The sequence below is a fragment of the Stomoxys calcitrans genome, chromosome 2, assembly GCF_963082655.1.
Source record: "Stomoxys calcitrans chromosome 2, idStoCalc2.1, whole genome shotgun sequence".
NCBI classification, from domain to species: domain Eukaryota; kingdom Metazoa; phylum Arthropoda; class Insecta; order Diptera; family Muscidae; genus Stomoxys; species Stomoxys calcitrans.
Genome location: NC_081553.1, coordinates 172,940,996 through 172,962,133, shown reverse-complemented (window position 1 = coordinate 172,962,133; position 21,138 = coordinate 172,940,996). Strand labels below are relative to the sequence as shown.

Here is a 21,138-nt window from a genome sequence, read left to right as displayed (position 1 = left end):
AATGTTCAGCATTCATTTATGGTCCGAATAGGACTATAACTTGATATAGCTCCAATAGCATAACAATTCTTATTCAATATTCTATGTTTGTCTAAAAAGAGATACCGCGCATAGAACTCGACAAATGCGATCCATGGTGGAGGGTATATAAGATTCGGCCCGGCCGAACTTAGCCAGCTTTTACTTGTTGACTCTACATAGTCATATCCGTCGGTCCGCATATCCTTTCTGTGCAATTTGTCGTTTGCAATGAACGTAGAGATCGCACTTGATACCCAATCTTCACAAAATTTTCCACGTATAGTGGTCAGGTTGTACGGCTGTTATATCAAATTATTGTTCGATTCGGACCACCCCTATCTGGACCATTTTCCACGCCGATATCAAGGAGTCTTATTCGTCGAATTTGTCGAAATAGAGAAAACGCCGTAAATAAGTCTAAGACTACGGAAGTTCATTGTATTTGGTAACTATATTTAAATATTGTCCGATCTGGAACACATACAGCTGGTATTTTGAGATACTTGTCCGATATGCATATTTGCCCACGAATATTCCATTCACGAACAGAGGGGAAACTTCTATTTAATATATCAACCATTAATGCTTTTAAGCTTAATGATATGGAACATGTTTTCAAAACCTAAACCTATTACGATTAAATTTAGCACATGCTTTCAGATGGATAATTAAACATTGCATACCAAATTTCGATTGCATATTTGTAGTAGTCACGTCCTCATAAGTGTTAATGGGGCGATCTATCTAAATGTGAACTGATTTTCACCAAATTTGTTGCGAAATCGGACAATAAATGCGCCTTTTATGGGGCCAAAACCCTCAATCGAGAGATGGGTTATATGGCAGCTATATTCAAATCTGGAGCGATCTGGGCCAAATTGATGAAGGACGTCGAGGGGCCCCACTAAACTCACTATCCCAAATTTCAGCGACATCGGACAATAAATGCGCCTTTTATGGGGCCAAAACCCTCAATCGAGAGATGGGTTATATGGCAGCTATATTCAAATCTGGAGCGATCTGAGCCAAATTGACAAAGGATGTCGAAGGGCCTAAGACAAATCACTGTCCCAAATTTCAGCAAAATCGGATATTAAATGTGGCTTTTATGGGCCTATGACCCTAAATCGGAGGATCGGTCTATGTGGCAGCTATATCTAAATCTGAACCGATCAGGGTCAAATTGACGAAGGATGTCGAGTGGCTTAACATAACTTACTGTCCCAAATTTCAGCAAAATCGGACAATAAATGTGGCTTTTAGGGCCTATGACCCTAAATCGGCGGATCGGTCTATATGGGGGCTATATCAAGATATAGTCCGATATAGCCCATCTTCGAATTTAACATGCTTATGGACAAAAAAAGAATCTGTGCAATGTTTCAGCTCAATATCTCTATTTTTAAGGACTCTAGCACGATTTCAACAGACAGATGGACGGCAGATTGACGGACATGGCTAGATCGTTTAGAGGGTCGGAAATGGATATTTCGATATGTTGCAAACGGAATGACAAAATGAATATACCCCCCATCCCTCGGTGGTGGGTATAAAAAAGGAGAAGGCTTAATATCGAACCTAGTGGGACACCTCGTGAAACTGGAAGGCATCTAGAATTACGATTTCTAACTGATACTGATTGGCTACGATTAGAAAGATAGGAATGAATCAGTTTTGTTGAAGATTCGGAAAATTTAAAAAAATGTTTAAGTTTAAGACAGAGAATTTTGGAGAGTCAACAGAGTCAAACGCCTTAGAATGATGTAAGAGAACCAGAAAAGTGATTTTATTGGGGTCAATATTACTTCTTATATCTTCAACAACTTTCAAAAGTGCAGTAGTGCAACTGGGCTTCGGCCGGAATCCTGATTGGAGGTTGGTTAAAAGTGAGTTACCTTTTGTTCAAAAGGTGTTCAAATATCTTCGGAATAAATGGAAGTATGGCTATAGGTCTAAATTCTTGATTGTTTTTCGGTACTGGTACTACTCTTGCCTGTTTCCAGGATTATGGATAGCAGCTCCTTAATATAATATTGTTAAAGAAATAACAAATGTAAGGCAGAATATGGGGAGAAATTATTTTTAAAAATTTAGAATCAATTATTTCAGATACTTGTTAATGTAGATCGTCGGGGATTGCAAATGGGCCGTATCGGTTCAGATTTAGATATAGCTCCCATATAAACCGATCTTCCGATCGATTTCACTTTAGCCTCTGGAAGCTACAATTTTTGTCCCATTTGGCTGAAATTTTGCACATAGTGTTCTGTTATGACTTCCAACAACTGTGCTAAGTACGGTCTAAATCGGTCTATAACCTGATACAGCTTCCATATAAACCGATGTCCTGATTTGACTTCCTGAGCTCCTGGAAGCCGCAATTTTTGTCCGATTTGGCTGACATTTTGCATATGGTGTTCTGTTTTGACTTCCAACAACTATCCCAAGTACGGTCTAAATCAGTCTATAACCAGATATAGCTCCCATATAAACCGATGTCCTGATTTGACTTCCTGAGCTCCTGGAAGCCGCAATTTTTGTCCGATTTGGCTGACATTTTGCATATGGTGTTCTGTTTTGACTTCCAACAACTATGCCAAGTACGGTCTAAATCAGTCTTTAACCTGATATAGCTCCCATATAAACCGATCTCCCGATTTGATTTTCTTGAGCCCCTGGAAGCCGCAACTTTTGGCCGGTTTGGCTGAAATTTTGCACATAGTGTTCTGTTATGACTTCCAAAAACTGTGATAAGTACGGTCTAAATCGTCTATAACCTGATATTGCTGCCATGGTAACCGGTCTCTTGATCATCCTTGTTCGGTTCCTAGAAGCTTTAACTTTTGCTGGTTTGACAGAAGTTTGGTATGTAGAATAAAATTATGCCCTTCAACTAAATTTTTAGCAGAATCCATGGTGGTGGGTTCCCAAGATTCGGCCCGGCCGAACTCAGAACGCTTTTACTTCATAATTACTGCAGCGTGATTTGAATCTCGGCTGATACGGAATAACTGTGAGCACCGCACAGGCTGGAACTTTGAGCTTTGACTTGAGTGATGTTTATCGTTATCACAGGAAACTTTGTTGTGGAACTTTTCGTATTTATGCGAAGCAACTGTAAATGGGGCCTCGGGCCGTAATCGATTTTAAGAGGAGGGTCTTAATGAGTTGCCAGGTGGCACTGACTTTTACATAAATACTGAGTGAGCCCAAGATATCGAAGGATACATGTGCGATCCCAAATAATCCATGTGGTTGGGGCGCTGGGTCAGTAACAAGTAAAAATGCGTTACGTTCGGTCTGGCCGAACTTTCGATACCCACCACCTCGGATATACACTAACCTCATTACGTCATGTACGGTGAAAAATACATCATTTATGAAACTTTAGCTATACAGAAATATGGTCCGAACCAGACCACCCTCGCCAGGGACAATTTACTGTCTTAGACCATTAAACAGGTGATTGATCAATATGGGAGCAATAACGGTTTGTTCCGGAATTCACTGGAATACACATATGCCGGAAGTGAAGGTGTTTAATACAGCTCATTGCACCAAAAATTTTGCGAAGTCATTGTGTCAAATTGCCAGCGAAATCGGATAATAAAAGGGCCTTATATGGGCCCAAGACCTTACATCGTGACATCGGTATATATTTTTAATATACTCCAATTGTATATAAAGGACTCCTCCCCAAAAATTCCTCAATTTTCAATTCGAGTCCCCACAAAGTCCTCATTTTTGAAAAAAAACCCCAATTTCGGGAGAATTCCCCAATACTGACAACACTGCCTAAACTTTATAAGACTCTGCCCAAACTCGTATTCTCACACGGCATATTTTTTACTAGTTTTTTTTTTTCGATTTTCTCCCACTGTGGGTTGCACGAACAACGAACTGTATGACGACATTATCTTAGTTAAACGCATCAAAACACAACGTTTGCTTTGGCTAGGTCATGTTGTCAGAACGAGTGAAGAAGCTCCAGCGAAGAAGTTTTTTAAGTCTTTTGACAGCAAGCACTATGGGACGACCAAAACTCCGATGGAAAGATCAAGTGGTGAGAGACATATCCAAACTTGATGTCAGCGATTGGTAAAAGGCCACAGAAGATCGAGCCGCTTGGAAATCTACTGTAAGTTCCGCCAATGGGACAAATGTTCCGTCATCGCCAATTAAAGTAAGTAAAGTAATATTGGAGTTAAAAACTTACTACTTGAACTCAATGAGATTCCAGCCGATGATCTTGTTGTCTCTCTAGCACTGGCAAATAGGCGACTACCTCTTTGTCTTTCTGACAATTGTGTCTCATCAAAACTCATACCACCCACACTGCTATGACTCTGGTGCGAGTAGGGGCTATCGTTGGAGGGACTGCGTGCTTGACGTCGACCATGAGTACCCTGCTGCTGGTGATTAGGAGAAGTGTAACTGAAGGGCTGGCCACTGTTGGTGGGTGAGACAGAAAGATTGCGACGTGGTGGTTTCTTGGGTGGTGCGGCTGGACCGAAACTGCTTAACATGGGAGTATTGGCAACAAAACTGGAAACGCCACCTGTGGGGGATTTAGACAAATTGGTTGAGCAACATCACTCATTTGGTTTGTAATATGCTAGAATACCTGTGGAACATCTAGAGCGGGGTGATACCGAGGAAGGTTCAAAACTGCTCATAGATGAGGATGGACTTATGCCCATTTCGCTAAAATAGAGAGTTATACGGAATAAGTACGCTCTAATTGTTTACCATGATAGACAAAATTGTGCCTTATTTATCTTACTTTTGCGATGTATTTGACTGACTTCGTACCGGTGAGTTCAAGGTATCGTGATAGAACCTATTTCCTCCACCTCCTCCTCCCGTTCCAGTACTACTAGATGTTTCATCCAGTTGCAAACCACTATCCAAAGACTTTCCGCCACCATTAAATGTTGCACCGGAACTAAATCTCTGTTTGTTGTACGAAGACTGTTGCATGGACAGGGAATGATTTAGAAGATGGTTGTTCGAATTGAAGTGATAATGGTTATTATGTTGCTGCTTCTGATGGTGGTTGCGTTGTAAGGTGGTGTTACTGGATTGCTGATGGCGATAGATGACCTCTTCGCCATCATCCGTGTCCATTTGATTGCGGAAATCTGTAAAACACAAAATTATATTGATGGGCATTTCTAAAAAAAATGTCAACCATTTGAACTTACTATTGATCACATCGATAATGTGTTTGGTGACATGCGGCGGAAATTCTTTTAAAATATCCAAAACTGTGCGTTCTTCAGAGTCGGTGGCATTGAGATCTATGCCCGCCTTTAGTAGAGTTCGTACCACCGTTTCTTTGCCGCACAGCGCTGCCTCATGCAGTGCCGATCCTGAGGGTGTCAGGAGATTGACATTCACCCCAGAATTTAGCAGAACTTCAACAACGGGCTTATGGCCATTTCGACTGGCCAAATGCAGGCATGTGTGGGGAAATACACATCTTATAGGCGTGGCTGGCGATGACAGAACCGAGGGCGAAGATGGGGAGGGCGTGGACATTGAGCCCGAATTTGGTAGTGGAGATGAATGTCTGGATCTATTATTTCCTTGGTTTTCTGTGGCCTGTACGGTATAGGGGGCTATCAGTTCGGGATGGGCTCGTATCAATATTTGCACTGCCTGCAGGCGACCATATTGACATGCCAAATCCAGGGGAGTTTCTCCTCGAGTATTTCGCATATTGGGATCTGCCTCATGGGCCAGTAGAATGGAAAGCGCCCCCGTATGCCCATGTTGTGCAGCACAGTGAAGTGGCGTTTCTTTCTCTATGGTCTGTAAATCTGGATTGGCTGGCCTATAGGGATGTGTGAGCAGAAGTTTGACAATCTCCTCTTCTCCAGCCCAAGCCGCCAAATGCAATGGCGATGAACCACGCATATCCGGTAGATTTGGTGATGCCTCATGACTGAGTAGCAAGCGCACAATATCTGTGTGCCCATTTAGACAGGCATGATGTAGTGCTGAATATCCTCCACTATCTTGAACATTGACCCCCGTACCCCGACGTAGACTTGCTAGCGGACCTGCTCTCTTTGCTTTGGCATTAAGTACTTTTTCGATGTGGGAAATATTGCCATTGCGTGCAGCCTCTAAAAATTCCTGATCTTTACCCATTGCGAAGAATGCTGATGATAAAGTCTACTAAAGCCTCTAATGCTTGGTAGGATGTAATTGTGCGCTGTTTTGGAATGTAAGTGATTGGTGAGCGTCGTTGTGATGCTGAATGGCTGAGATATTGAAGGTTATCTGCAAAGGAGGAAAATAAAATTCAACATTTAATGAAAGGTATTCTAGCAGGCATAAGGTGGTTTATTTTAAACATGGGGTTATGTTAATACGTTTATTAGGGTTGGGAGATTAAGACATCTTAAGGGGAGCTTCTGATTTTTGGGATGGTACAGAGCAAAAATGTCTAATAGACCATACGTCTACGGTGAAATAGAGCTACCAGATTTTGACTTGCAGTTTTTATATTTTTGGAAAATTTTCAATTCTTTTTGGGCCCATATTTTGTAAACTATTGAAATTTTGACTTATTTCCGTAAGAAGAGTTGTTTGTTATTTTCTATGATTTTGCGCTATGAACAATATTTTTACGAAAAAGGTGCACTTTCATGTGGCCAAAACTTCCCAAAGACGTCCCAATGCTTTCGCAATTTTTGTCTTAGTATTGGATCGAAAATCTCAATGGTTTGGTTGTTATAGTCCAAAATGTCAAAAAAAAAAAAAAAACAAATAAAAAGGCCGGGCAGAACTTTGGATAACCACCACCTCGGGCATATATGTAAACCACCTCTCCATATTGGATTCGTATATTGAAGGTCATGAGAGAGCCGTTGTACAAAATTTCTGCCATATCAGACGAGAATTGCGCCCTCTAGAGGCTCAAGAAGTCAAGATCCCAGATTGCTTTATATGGCAGCTATATCAGGTAATGTACCGATTTACGCCATACTTAGCACAATTATTGGAAGTCATAACAAAACACCTCATGCAAAATTTCAGCCTAATCGGATGAGATTTGCGCGCTCTATTGGCTCAAGAAGTTAAGATCCAAGTTGGGTTTTTATGTCAGCTATATCAGGTTATAAACCGATTTCTATCAAACTTAGCACAGTTATTGGAAGTCAAAACAAAAGATCACTTGCAAAACTTCAATCAAATCGGACGAGAATTGCGACCTCTAGAGGCTCAAGAAGTCAAGATCCTAGATCGGTGTATATGGCAGCTATATCAGGTAATGTACCGATTTACGCTATACTTAGTATACTTAGCACAGTTATTGGAAGTCGTAACAAATAATTGTAATGTACCGATTATTGGAAGTCATAACAAAACACCTCATGCAAAATTTCAGTCAAATCGAACGAGAATTGCGCCCTCTAGAGGCTCAAGAAGTCAAGATCAAAGATCGGTTTTTATGGCAACCATATCAAAACATGGACCGATTTGGCTCATTTACAATCCCAACCCGACCTACGCTTATCAAAAGTATTTGTGCAAAATTTCAAGCGCATAGCGTTACTACCCATGGCAGCCGGTTGTACGCACCGGATTGACCCGATGGAATCTTCATCGGCAAGGGCTGCCGCCTCAGTGTACGTGTTCGTCTTTTTTTCGTCATGGGAGAGGCACATCCCGGAGTGCCTTCTCCGTATGCTTCTGGTCCGTTCCGTTTGCCAGAACCGCCTTCATCATCGGTCAGTGTCGGTGAGGTGTAACCGGTGCTTGGAGTGGGTACATTTCCGTTCTTGCTCTGGCCTAACTTCGCTACGGGAGTATAGTCATACTGGCTATGTCGCTAGGTGCTGTGCGAACATAGCCAGCAGTGGGTCACAAGCGTCGCCGTCGTCGCCTTCGGCGTCCTCGTCGTCGGACTATGTGACCCCCCCGACCTCTCCCGTACGGCAATTTATGCTACGACAGCACCCTAGCCCTACTATTGCCAGGCCAGTGCCGGGAAATGTATCGTTCTTGCAGTTAAACTGCAATGGACTGCGAGCCAAGATGGATGAGATTGTAGATTTTATGAGTCGGAAGAGCATATCGGTCGCAGCGATCCAGGAGACAAAGCTGACTAACACCTGCAGCTTGCACAGTTGTCACGGCTACAATGTGCTACGTAAGGATCGCTCAAGGAATGGAGGTGGGGGATTGGCCTTCGTTATACACCATTCCGTGCAGTATAGACCTATCTCGCCTGCGCTTGACGCTAGTGACCCATACATGGAATATATGGGGGTAGCAGTCAGGTCTGGTACTGCCGAGATAGAGATATACAACGTGTATATACCGCCGGTTGGTAGCTGTGTCCCGATTAATGGCCAGGCCTACAGCCCCGACATAAGTGGGTTGCTATCTGGCCATAGTCGTCTGGTTCTGGGGGATTTTAATGCACATCACTCGTCATGGCATTCTCCCCTAGGTAACGACCAGCGTGGCATAGCTTTGGCAGAGCAGATAGATAGCTCCACGTTTTGCACGGTGAATGAGGATGCCCCCACTAGGATTACGAGGAGGTGCAGCAGCTCGCCAGACATCTCAATCGCATCCCTTGATCTCCTGAGTGACGTATCCTGGCAAGCCGTCATCTCCTTGGGGTCAGACCACCTCCCCATAATCCTCACCATCGACCGACCACCCGACTTTATAACCTCTGAGCGCCGGACGTTAATCAATTACAAGAAGGCCAATTGGACTGGCTTGAGAGAGTTACCAATCGCCGCTTCAATGAACTGCCACCGCCCTCTGATGTGCTTGTGGCCGAGAGGAAATTCCGAGACATCATCAACGCAGCAGCCGCTCGCTTTATACCAGCCGGTCGAATACCGCAAGTGCGACCCAATTTCCCGGCGCAAGCAGTGGTACCCGCAGACGAGCGTGATGGGATTCGTGCTATGGACCCCGCTAACCCCAGAATCAGCGAGCTGAATCTGGAAATAAACAGGGTAGTCAACGAACATAAGCGCAATTTGTGGCTGGAACACTTGGAGCAATGTAACTTAGGCACCGATGCAGGAAAACTGTGGGCCACTGTTAAGTCTCTCTCGAACCCCGGTAGACGGGACGACAGGACCTCAGTCACTTTTGGCGAGATAACCGTGACTGATCCGAAGAGATGCGCCATGTTGTTCAACCGTCAATTTATTGTGCATCCCGAGAGAGACAGGGAAAGGAGGAGAGCCATTTGCTGTATTCGTGGTCTCCGAGCCGATGAACAGCCATCACAATTTACCGTGGGCGAAGTTACGAATGTCATCCGTGGCGCCAAATCTTCCAAGGCGTTGGGCCCCGACGGAATCTCTACATTGATGCTGAAGAATCTTGATTCACCTGGAGTTGAGTACCTTACCACTGTCCTTAACCTGTCATTGAACACTCTTATAGTTCCCGATGTCTGGAAAATGGGCAGAGTGATCCCGCTACTGAAGCCTGCTAAAGACCCGAGTTTGGGGGAGTCGTACAGACCGATCACATTACTCCTCCCGAGCCTCGTAGGAGAATTTCCATTCGCCGAGCATCAACACGGATTTCGGAGACTGCACAGCACAACAACAGCTTTGCATGCCATTACCACACACATTTGCCGTGGCTTCAATCAACTCAGGCCATGTGATAGGACGGTCCTCGTGGCACTGGACCTATCGAAGGCATTCGACACGGTCAGCCATGTCAAATTATTTGAGGACATCGCCAACACGTCCCTCCAGCCAGGCCTGAAACGTTGGGTCGCGAATTATCTGTGTGGCCGCCAGTCATTTGTGGAATTTAGGGATAAGAAGTCAAAACACCGTAGAGTGAAACAGGGAGTTCCCCAAGGTGGGGTGATATCTCCGGCTCTGTTTAACCTCTACCTATCCTCCATCCCACCTCCTCCAGACGGCATAGAGATCGTATCATAAGCGGACGATTGTACGATCATGGCATCAGGCCCCCCACCCATTATTGACATCTGCGATAGGTTGAACGTCTACCTTAACGAGCTTGCCTCATATTTCGCTGCTACAAATCTAAAGATATCCGCCACCAAATCTTCAGCCACACTGTTCACTACAAATACGCGTGAGGTGAATTCTGAGCTGACTGTGATGGTCGATGTAGAAATGATTCCGACCATCAAGTGTCCCAAAATACTTGGCGTCACATTTGACAGCTCCTTCACTTTCTCCCCACATGCCACAGCAATCTGCAATAAAGTCAAAAGTAGAAACAAGGTCCTCAAGTCACTCGCTGGCAGCACTTGGGGTGCAGACAAAGAAACCTTGTTGACCACGTACAAAGCAATTGGCCGGTCTGTGGTAAGTTATGCAGTGCCAGTGTGGTCACGTCAACTTTGTGACACGCAGTGGAATAATATTCAGATCTGTCAGAATGCCGCCCTCCGAACTGCGACGGGCTGTCTCCTTAGTTCTCATGTGGACCACCTCCATCAGGAGACAAAGATCCTACCAGTGCGAAGACATAACTACATGCTGTCGAAGCAATACCTTTTGGGCTGTTATCGCAGAAATCACCCAAATCATCATCTTGTGGATAGATACCCACCGCCCAGAAGCCTTAAGGTAGATCTACACGATCTAGAGCGTGAGGTCCAGCGCTACAAGAGAGAACCTCTAGATCAAGCGGGTCTGAACAACATTAATGCTGACACCGTAGCAGACGCGCTAATTGGCTACCGGTTGAATGTAGTCCTTGGAGAACTACCGCCACCTATTGCACCCGAAGAAATCGACCTCCCCCGGCAAACCAGAGTGGTTCTGGCTCAATTACGTTCCGGCAGATGCAGCCGCCTCAATTCCCACAGAGCTAGGATTGATGCCGACGTGCAAGATGTATGTCCCGATTGTAACCAGAGACCGCACGATACACGTCACCTGTTTAACTGCCCGGCCAGACCCACTCGACTCAGACCCAGATCCCTGTGGACGCACCCCATCTTAGTCGCGGAGTTCCTAGGTCTTGATACTGAATAGAATCAAGCAGACGAAAGATAGTACACAATAAACTGCTACAACAACAACAACAACTTCGAAAGTTAGCGTGCTTTCTACAGACGGACGGACATGGCTTGATAGATTTAAAATGGCATGACGATCAAGAATATATATACTTTAAGGGGTCTTAGATGCATATTTCGAGGTGTTACAAATTAGTATACCCCCATCCTATGGCGAAGGGTATAAAAATAAACCGATCTCAATACCATATATGGCACGGATGTCGAAAAGCGTAGCATAATTGACTTTGTCAAATTTCAGCGACATCGGATTATAGGCGTCTTTTATGGCCCTAAGACCTTAAATCGAGAGTTCGGTCTATATGGCAGCTATATCCAAATCTGGACCGATCTGAGCCAAATTGAAGAAAAATGTCGAAGGGCCTAACACAACTCACTGTCCCAAATTTCGGCGACATCGAACAATAAATGAGCCTTTTATGGCCCCTAAACCTAACACCGATAGATCCAAATCTGGGCCAAATTGACGAAGGATGTCGAAGGGCCTAACACAACTCACTGTCCCTAATTTCAGCAAAATCGGATAATAAATGTGGCTTTTATGGGCCTAAGACCCTAAATCGGCGGATCGGTCTATATGGGGGCTATATCAAGATATAGTACGATATAGCCCATCTTCGAACTTAACCTGCTTATGGACAAAAAAGAATCTGTGCAAAGTTGCATGTCAATATCTCTATTTTTAAAGACTGTAGCGTGATTTCAACAGAAAGACGGATAGACGGACGAACGTGTCTAGATCGTCTAAGATTTTTACGCTGATCAAGAATATATATACTTTGTAGGGTCGGAAATGAATATTTCGATATGTTGCAAATGGAATGACAAAATGAATATACCCCCATCCTTCGGTGGTGGGTATAAAAACATGACAAAAGTCTGAGAAAACTGTTAAGCCAACATCTGGAAGCATGATTTTTTCAAAAGTTTCAATTATTTCCTGATTTGGCTAAAATATATACAAATCCTTCCACTACGTTCCGTTGCGCACCCGAATTTATGGTGGTGAGATCCATAGATTGGGCCCGGCCGAGTTTTACCTGTTACTTGTATTTGCTATATGTTATACCGGCCGCAATAGGATAGGGGGTATAATCATTTAGTCATTCCGTTTGCAACACATCGAAATATGCATTTCCAACTCTACATAGTATATATATTCTTGATCGCCGTAAAATTCTATGACGGCTTAACGATGTATGTGTGTATGTCCGTTTGTTTTAATTACTCTACAGTCTTCAAAAATTAAGATATTTAGTTGAAATTTTGCACAGAACAGTTTTTCCTCAAAACGCAGGTTACGTTTTGAGTTGATCAAATCGGGTGACATTTAAATATTGCTGTTATATAGACCGACCAACCAATTAAGGGTCGTTTTAGTATTTAGAGCGAATAACAAGCCGAATATTGGCTTAGGTGTATGCCCATAGTGACATGGGGCGGATTAATATCCACACACTCTTATCAACTTAATCTAATGTAACCCAAGGTAAAAATTAACATGGAAATGTCACACAATGCTACAAAAATGTAAACATAGAATTCGGAGACGTGGGCTCGCAGTTGCAAAACAAGGAATGATATCAGGTCTTATTTAAATATAGCTGCCATATTGACCGATATGCTTGTTTAAGGCCTTTAGCACATAAATAGTGTATTAAGTACCAAATTTGGTTGTAAATTTTTGAAATGATTTGCGCTAGTCCAAGTCTTAACCCTAGGAGTGGCGAACATTTTTTTCTACGTTGTGAAGCGGACGTGGTCTAGCCAGACCACAATTTTAAAAGAGCTGTAAAATGTTAATAGATGTTTTGAAATTTTATTTTTGGTTTATCTTGTAATATTAACCAATTTTTTAATCGAAATGTTTCAAACGAAAATTGAGGACAAGCAATCGACCACAACGGCGGCTTCTAGAGGCTCAAGAAGTCAAATCAGGAGATCGCTTTATATGGGTCCATATCCATTATGAGGGAAAACCAACGCTAAAAACAAGTTTTCAGCGTTATAGACTCACATGTTACCCTCTGGACAACGGTTGCCTTCAACTCACTGTTCCAATGTGCCTGTTAGGGCTATTTTCGATTTCATTGGGTCTATGGCCTTAAGACCCTAAATCGGCAGATCGGTCTATATGGCAGCTACTAGCCGAACCGGGTCCGCTCCGCTGCTCCTTCTTTAACACTCTAATAACTTTTTAGGGTGGGGACACTTCGTCCTGAATGTGGACATTGTAGCCTTTGACGCTGAACGCGTTCAAATCCTGCTGAGAACATTGGACAAAGCGGTAATTATCCCCTCTTAATGTTGTCGACATTTGCGAGGTACAATGCCATGCATGGTCATTCAAAAATTTTCCACAAAAGGTGTCGCACTGCGGGACGCCAAATCTAATTCGTTTTCTACTCCCAAATACCTTTTATTTAGGTCTCATATTGTCATAATGGGTCAAATAACCCATTTGACATATCTTTAGGAGGAAAAGCGACACCAAGACTTGAACGATGGAGTCACTGGGTACTTGGACCCAAATTTTAATACCATTTTCGTTTTCTGGTCTCCAATAACATTCATTTGATTCCCTTATTGTGCCCATTGGACCAGTCTCGGGTATGGGTGGCGTTTTTGGGTTAGGGGGATATCTAAAAATTATATAGCCTATGTTTCCTTCCAGACAAACGTACACAGTCTATGAAAATTTTTAAAAAATCAGTGCAGCCAAGTATCAAATAGTCATAATGGGTCTAATAACGTTTTTGATGGCTGGCGTGACCGCCTATACTTCGATCCGATTTTTTATGCCAGATTCGAAATCTTCCCCCGAATACCTTTTATTTGAGCCCCATATTGAAATGAACGTCCAATATGTCTGTATGGGAGAGTTTTGGTGTTGGGGCGGCCCGATGGGTACTTAGACTCAAATTTTAATACCATATTCGAATTCTACTCCTCAAACCTTACATTTGATACCTATATTGTCCCGGTCGGTCCACTTTTGATTTTGGGCTGTGTGTTATATTGCCTATGTTTCCTTCCAGACCAACCTACACAATATACGAAAATTTCGAGAAAATCGGTTCTGCCGTTTTTCAGTCTATACGGAACAAACAAACCGAGTCCCATGTATGCGTGATTGGCTAATGTGTCCATTTTGGGCGTTTTTGTTAGGGTGGGGTGACCCCCTATACTTCGACATGAATTTGTTTACCAGATTCGCTATCTACTCCCGCATTCTTCTCATTTGATACCCATATTGTCCTTTTCGGTCCAATTTTGATACAGGGTGTTGTTTTTGGGGTAAAGGTGGAGGGTCCGACCCCTTCCGGTATCAAGGAATTATAAAGCCTATTCCTACTTCCTGACCATATTCGTAATCTACTCCCGAATACCTTTCATTTGAGTTCCATATTGTCATGATCGTCAAATAAATCTATTTTCAGGGCCTTTGGGGCTGGGGCGGCCCCCCAGGTTCTTGGACCCAATTTTTATTACAAAATTCGTACTCTACTCTTGAATACCTTTCATTTGAATTCCATATTGTTCCGATCGGTTCACATTTATTTTGGGTAGTACTTGTGGGGTAAGGGGGAGGGTCCGCCCACCCTCCCTAGCCTACGTTCGGTCAATATAGCAGCAATGTCCAAATGTGAACCGATATTGTCCATTCAAACACTTAACCTGCCTATTGAAGATATACGGACCTGTACCAAATTTCAACTCAATAATTCAGTTTGTGAAGCTGTAGAGTGATAACAACTGTCTGCTAGCCAGACGTACATCGTTGAATTGTCTTAAAAGTTTGCGACGCTAAAAATCGTATATCAAAAAGATAAACTACATAGAATATTAAGAAGTTTCTGCGAGGAAACCAAGTATCTAAAATAAAATCCTAATCCGAGCCTCTCGACTTCAAAATTTTTTCCGAGTTCTTTCGATATTCCATAATCTTGTGACCAAGGTACAGGTCGCATTTCTTGTTTGATTATCGTAAATTTTTGCTCAAGGCACTTTTTTGGTACAAGGACGAACGCTATTAGTTGTGAACAAAATCGGTTCAGATTTAGATATATCTCCCATATATATCATTCATCCGCCTGTCCTCTGATGGTGGTTATAAAAATATCAATGCAAATTTTTGTATATGTCTGTCAAAATGTCTGACAAAGTCAAACTGAAGTGTGAAATTTAACGTAATTGTTGACTTTCTTTAATGGTCCTTATATATCCCACTGCTTTCGGAGGTCTTAAGCCACCCACCTATAAAACACTTCTACCAACGAACTCACACACACTACTAAAAGTATTGGCATTGAATTTCCGATTAGTTACCAAGCAAATTTCCTTTCAACACCATAAGCTGCTTGGGCTCTGTTAAATACCTTGCCCTTGGCCACTTGGCTCTTTGTTTGGTAACTGAAAGGGTCTTAAAGTTGATTTATGGCACTCACTTTTCCAAGTACATTTATTAACTATCAAGTGCATCACCACTTGCATGAAAGTTGTCGACGTCTTCTTTGTTTTATTTCAGTTTGTGGCACCTCAGTTGCCACAAACTAACATGGCGGTTTGCAACAGCCACGCGATAAAAGGAAGAAGGGGCTGGTCCTATTCATTTGCATATTTTCTCACGCCAAATCTTTAAGTCTTTATCTCATTTTGCAGCCCAGTGTTGCCATGAAGCCATTGGGATAGGTGGTGGCAGTGGTGTGGAGTTAGCAGAGTCCTCGACTTACCCTCTTCCCACCTGGGGTTATTGTACAAAATTAATTGCCGTCATAACCTGCAGAGTAGTAGTAGTAGTTGTTGTTGTTGTTTTTGTTCACAGGTGAATAATCAAAGGCTTTGTTTGCCATCGTCACAGAATCACCACAATGATGAAGGTTGCAAATAAAACGTCAAACGTTTCGATTACAAAAGAAAGAAACTAAAGCGCCATATATATGAATAAATTCAACAGCAAGACAATCTGGAAACTCAACTGTAAATCACAACAATGAAATGTATTTCCCATTGAGTGATGGTGAAGAGTTTGTGAGTATCTTGAGAATAAAAAGGCCTTTTAAAGGTGGTTTAATTTAATTTTTTTTTTAATTAAGTTTTGCTGTTGCTTGTTTTATTATATGGAAAGGTAATATTAAAAAATATTTACGAGGAACCTTCGTGTTCTAATATATAAAGACCATGGATTCCTACAACTTTAGAAAAGAGTTTATTGTTTGGTTTTATAAGGAAACTATAGATCTTGAATGGCTTCACAATTGAATTAGCCAGAACGCTTTTAATGGTCGAAGGTGGTTATTGAATTTGGAAAAACGTTTTCCGGAAGATATTTATCCCAACTGCCGTTTAGGCAGTTCCACTCCAAGCCACTCAAACAAGGATCTTCGCTTTGTACAGACTACAAAGTACACCCATATCTTCAAAGAACACCCTAATGCTCAATATGGAGCCATTCGTGTAAAAGCCGTTCCATTACCACGTGTCTGTATGAATGTTATCTAGACCTGCTTGATAGACCGCTTGATCTAGAAGTCATATAGATCTACCTTAAGGCTTCTGAACGGTGGATATCTTCACAAGGTGACGATTTGGATGGTCTCTGCGATAACAACCCAAAAGGTATTGCTTATTGTCTTCGCACTGTTAGGATCTTTGTTTCCTGAGTGAGGTGGTCCACATGAGAACTGAGGAGACAGCCCGTTGGAGTTCGGAGGGCGGCATTCTGACAGATCTGAATATTATTCCACTGCGTGTCACAAAGCTGACGAGACCACACTGGCGCTGCATAACTTACCACAGACCGGCCAATAGCTTTGTACGTGGTCAACAAGGATTCTTTGTCTGCACACCCAGTGCTGCCAGCGAGTGACTTGAGGACCTTTATTCTACTTTTGACTTTATCGCAATTTGCTGTGGTATGTGGGGAGAATGTGTAAGAGCTGTCAAATGTGACGCCAGATATTTTGGGTCTCTTGATTGTCGGAATCATTTCTCCATCGACCATCACAGTCAGCTCGGTATTCACCTCACGCGTATTTGTAGTGAACAATGTGGCTGAAGATTTGATGGCAGATATCTTCAGATTTGTAGCAGCGAAATATGAGGCAAGTTCGTTGAGATAGACTTTCAACCTATCGCAGACGTCAACAATGTGTGGGGAGCCTGATGCCATGATCATACAATCGTCCGCATATGATACAATCTCTATGCCGTCTGGAGGGGGTGGAATGGAGGATAGGTAGAGGTTAAACAGGTGATTCAACTCCTTATCCCTAAATTCCACAAATGACTGGCGACCACACAGATAATTCGCTACCCAGCGTTTAAGGCCTGGCTGGAGGGACGTGTTGGCGATGCCCTCAAATATTGGGTTGCCCAAAAAGTAATTGCGGATTTTTTAAAAGAAAGTAAATGCATTTTTAATAAATCTTAGAATGAACTTTGATCAAATATACTTTTTTTCTAAAGCAAGCTACAAATAATAGCTGATAACTGACAGAAGAAAGAATGCAATGACAGAGTCACAAGCTGAGAAAAAATTTGTCAACGCCGACTATATGAAAAATCCGCAATTACTTTTTGGGCAACCTAGTTTGGCATGGCTGACCGTGTCGAATGTCTTCGATAGGTCCAATGCCACGAGGAACGTCCCTCACATGGCCAGGGCTGATTGAAGCCACGGCAAATGGGTGCGGTGATGGCATGCAAAGAAGTTGTTGAGCTATTCAGTCTTCGAAATCCATGTTGATGCTCGGCGAATGGAAACTGTCCTACGAAGCTCGGGAGGAGCAATGCCTCCAGCGTCTTTGCTTCTGGTGAGAGAAGGGAGATCGATCTGCACGACTTCCCAAACTAGGGTCCTTTCCAGACTTCAGTAGCAGGATTACTCTTTCCATTTCCCAGACATCGGGAACTTTAAGAGTGTTCATAGACAGCTTGAGGATAGTAGTAAGGTACTCAACTCCAGGTAAATCCAGATTCTTCAACATCAATGTAGAGATTCCGTTGGGGCACAAATCCTTACTCGTAACTTCGCCCACGGTAAATTTTGATGGCTGTATATCGGCTCGGAGACTACGGATACGACGAATGGCTCCCCTCCTTTCCCTGTCACTCTCGGGATGCACAATAAATTGACGGTTAAACAACCTGGCGCATCTCTTCGGATCAATCACGGTTACGTCGACAAATGAGATTGAGGTCCTGTCATCCCATCTACCGGGGTTCTTGAGTCACTTAACAGTAGACCACAGTTTGCCTACACCCGGCCCTACGTTACATTGTCCCAAGTGTTCCAGCCACAAATTCTGGCTATGTTCGTTGACTACCTGGTTTATTTCCAGATTCAGCGCGCTGCTTCTGGGGTTAGTGGGTTTCGTACAACGAATCCCATCAGGCTCGTCTGCGAGTGCCACTGCCTGCGCCGGGAAATTGCGCCGCACATGGGGTATTCGACTGGCTGGTATAAAGCGAGCGGCTGCTGCGTTAAGGATGTCGTAGTGTAGTTTCCTCTCGGCAACTAACACATTCTAGGGGGGTTGCAGTTCCTTAAAGCGGCGATTGGTATACTCTCTGAAGCCAGCCCAATCGGCCTTCTTCTGCTTGATAAACGTCTGGCGCTCAGAGGTTATGAAGTCCGGTGGTCGGGTGATGGTGAGAATTATGGGGAGGTGGTCTGAAAATGTCTGACGAGCTGCTGCACCTCCTCCTTATCCTAGTGGGGGCACCCTCATTCACCGTGCAAAACGTGGAACCTTCAATCTGCTCTGCCAAAGACATGCCACGCTGGTTGTTACCTAGGGGTGAATGCCATGAAACGTGATGCGCATTAAAGACTCCTAGAACCGGACGATTTTGGCCAGATCGTAACTTAATTATGTCGGGGTTGTAAGCTTGCTTATTAATTGGGACACATCCACCAACCGGCGGTATGTACATGTTCTATAGCTCTATCTCGGCAGTACCGGATCTGACTGCTATCCCCATGCACCCCATGTAGGGGCACTAGCGCTAGGCGTATGCGAGAGTGGTGTATCACGAAGGTCAATCCCCCACCTCCATTCCTTGAGCGATTGAGTGCAAGCTGCAGGTGTTGGTCAGCTTTGTCCCCTGGATCTCTGCGACCAATATGTTCTTCCGTCTAACAAAATTCACAATCTCATCGATTTTGCGACGGTTTGCAGTTTGGTTGCAAAAATGATACACTTCCTGGCACTGGCCTGGCAATATTGGGGCTGGGATGCTGCTGTTTCGTATCGTAGGTCGGGGGAGTCAAAAAGTCCGACGACGAGGAAGCAGAAGGCGACGATTACGACGCTTGTGACCCACTGCTGTCTATGTTCGCACACCGACTTGCCAGAACAAGATCGTCGGATTAAAGTGGACCTCCATTAGGCTGCCAGTGCGGGACAGACACACACTGCAGATGTTGTATAGTCTCTCTTTCCTCGACGTCCTCATAGCTTCTGCAAAAGTCGTTTCTGTGACTTGTCATGAGGGACACATAGCAAAGTGGTAGAACTCTTCAAGTTTAGATTAGGCCACACAATTTTGGATCCTTCGGACCTGATGCGGAAGGATTAGCTAACATGTCGCTAGAGGCATACCCACAGATTCCAGTTCCCCTGGAATGTTGTAGCTAGTTCCTAGTATCACAAGCACGTCTACAATTCTCTAGAATATCTCTGTTGTCCGACACCCAGAACAGTCGAATTTTGTTCCCCAGTGATATAGTGGCTGACTGGCTCTCTGAAAAGATATTTATGCCGATCCACTTAATACATATTTCAGCAGTCGGATTACCATCTCGATATGGCCAGTCTTAGTTCTTCAGAGCACACCCTAAGTAATAGAAAAGTCTATGTAACTTCTTTACCAGAGATATTGTAGTTCCAATCGGTCCTATCAGAAATAGTTCTACAGTACTTTTTGTCAAAAAGCGGCCCAGGAAATATGTAATCCACACCATCTGGAACGTGCGACAATAATATCAAAGATAACACAGTGTCAGAAGCCGCCGTATGACTAAAGGCAAAGCTGCCTTAGCCACACAGCAGTGATTGCGGTGCCACAAAGTCCAGAAGCATAATATGTAGCATTAAATTCAGTGCATTCTTTGGATTTGGCTGTGTATTGAATAGTAGGTGGGCTTTTGAAGCGCCATCCACCAGATCACAACACCATACAGCATAATAGGTCTTGCGGCAGAGTTTATGTCTAGAACCTCCAGCCCCTTCATGAGTGACGTCGGTTTTACATTATTAAAAGCACCCCCCTTGTTAAGAAATGCTACGATTGTACAGGGTGGCTGATGAATATTGCTACAATGATGAATATTGCTACATTTTTTTTTCGGTGTATGGAATACATTTTTCTTTTATTCATGTTAAATTAAATTATTAAATTAATTATTAAATTATTATTAATTAAATTAATTAATTAATTAATTAAATTAATTATTAAATTATTATTATTAAATAGAAAAAAAGTTATTAAATTTTTTTTTGGTAGCGGCTTTCATCAGCCACCCTGTATATTCCTTTCTAGCGAGAGACCTCTTTAAGTAGGCAACTAGGTCATGAATTGCTGTTTCAGTGGACTTGCCTTACTATATTTATGCTACTACCGAGACGCGGGATCTCCAGAGATCTTTGCCCTAAGATATGTTTGTATTAATCTCTCTAGAATCTTAAACATAATCGATGGCAGAGTTGCTAAGCACTATCAAAATTCCAATAAACATTTCATTAAGGTGCTGGAGATACTTCTCTCACATCAATGAGTGTAGTCGGATTAAAGTTTAAGCTCAATGATAAAGGGTCTCCTTTTTTATGCCAAGTCCAAACGGCGTTCTGCATATCGACACCACTTGGTGGAGAAGTTTTAACATGGCAGGATAGCTCACAACAACAGCATTTGTACGGGATAACCATCGCTGAACATTTTCTTTGATGTTCATGCCGGGGCTTGAACTCAGGTTTTCGGCTTCAGAGGCGGATATGCTTATATGATGAAAATTCTTCGCTTTTGTATGGTACGGTTTCCCTGCTTTTGAAATT

General features: G+C 43.1%; 1 protein-coding gene across 1 annotated transcript in view; it reads right to left on the bottom strand.

Moving 5' to 3' along the window:
* LOC106093496 (ankyrin repeat and sterile alpha motif domain-containing protein 1B) overlaps positions 1 to 21,138 on the bottom strand; it is a 59,063-nt gene that overhangs the window by 16,256 nt on the left and 21,669 nt on the right. Inside the window, exons 2-5 of the mRNA XM_013260558.2 lie at positions 5,226 to 6,309; positions 4,805 to 5,162; positions 4,646 to 4,725; positions 4,238 to 4,579 (exon numbers count right to left, since the gene is read on the bottom strand). Of these exons, the coding sequence (XP_013116012.2) occupies positions 4,238 to 4,579; positions 4,646 to 4,725; positions 4,805 to 5,162; positions 5,226 to 6,177 (1,732 nt within the window). The 5' untranslated portion in view covers positions 6,178 to 6,309. The remainder of the gene's footprint in view (positions 1 to 4,237; positions 4,580 to 4,645; positions 4,726 to 4,804; positions 5,163 to 5,225; positions 6,310 to 21,138) is intronic.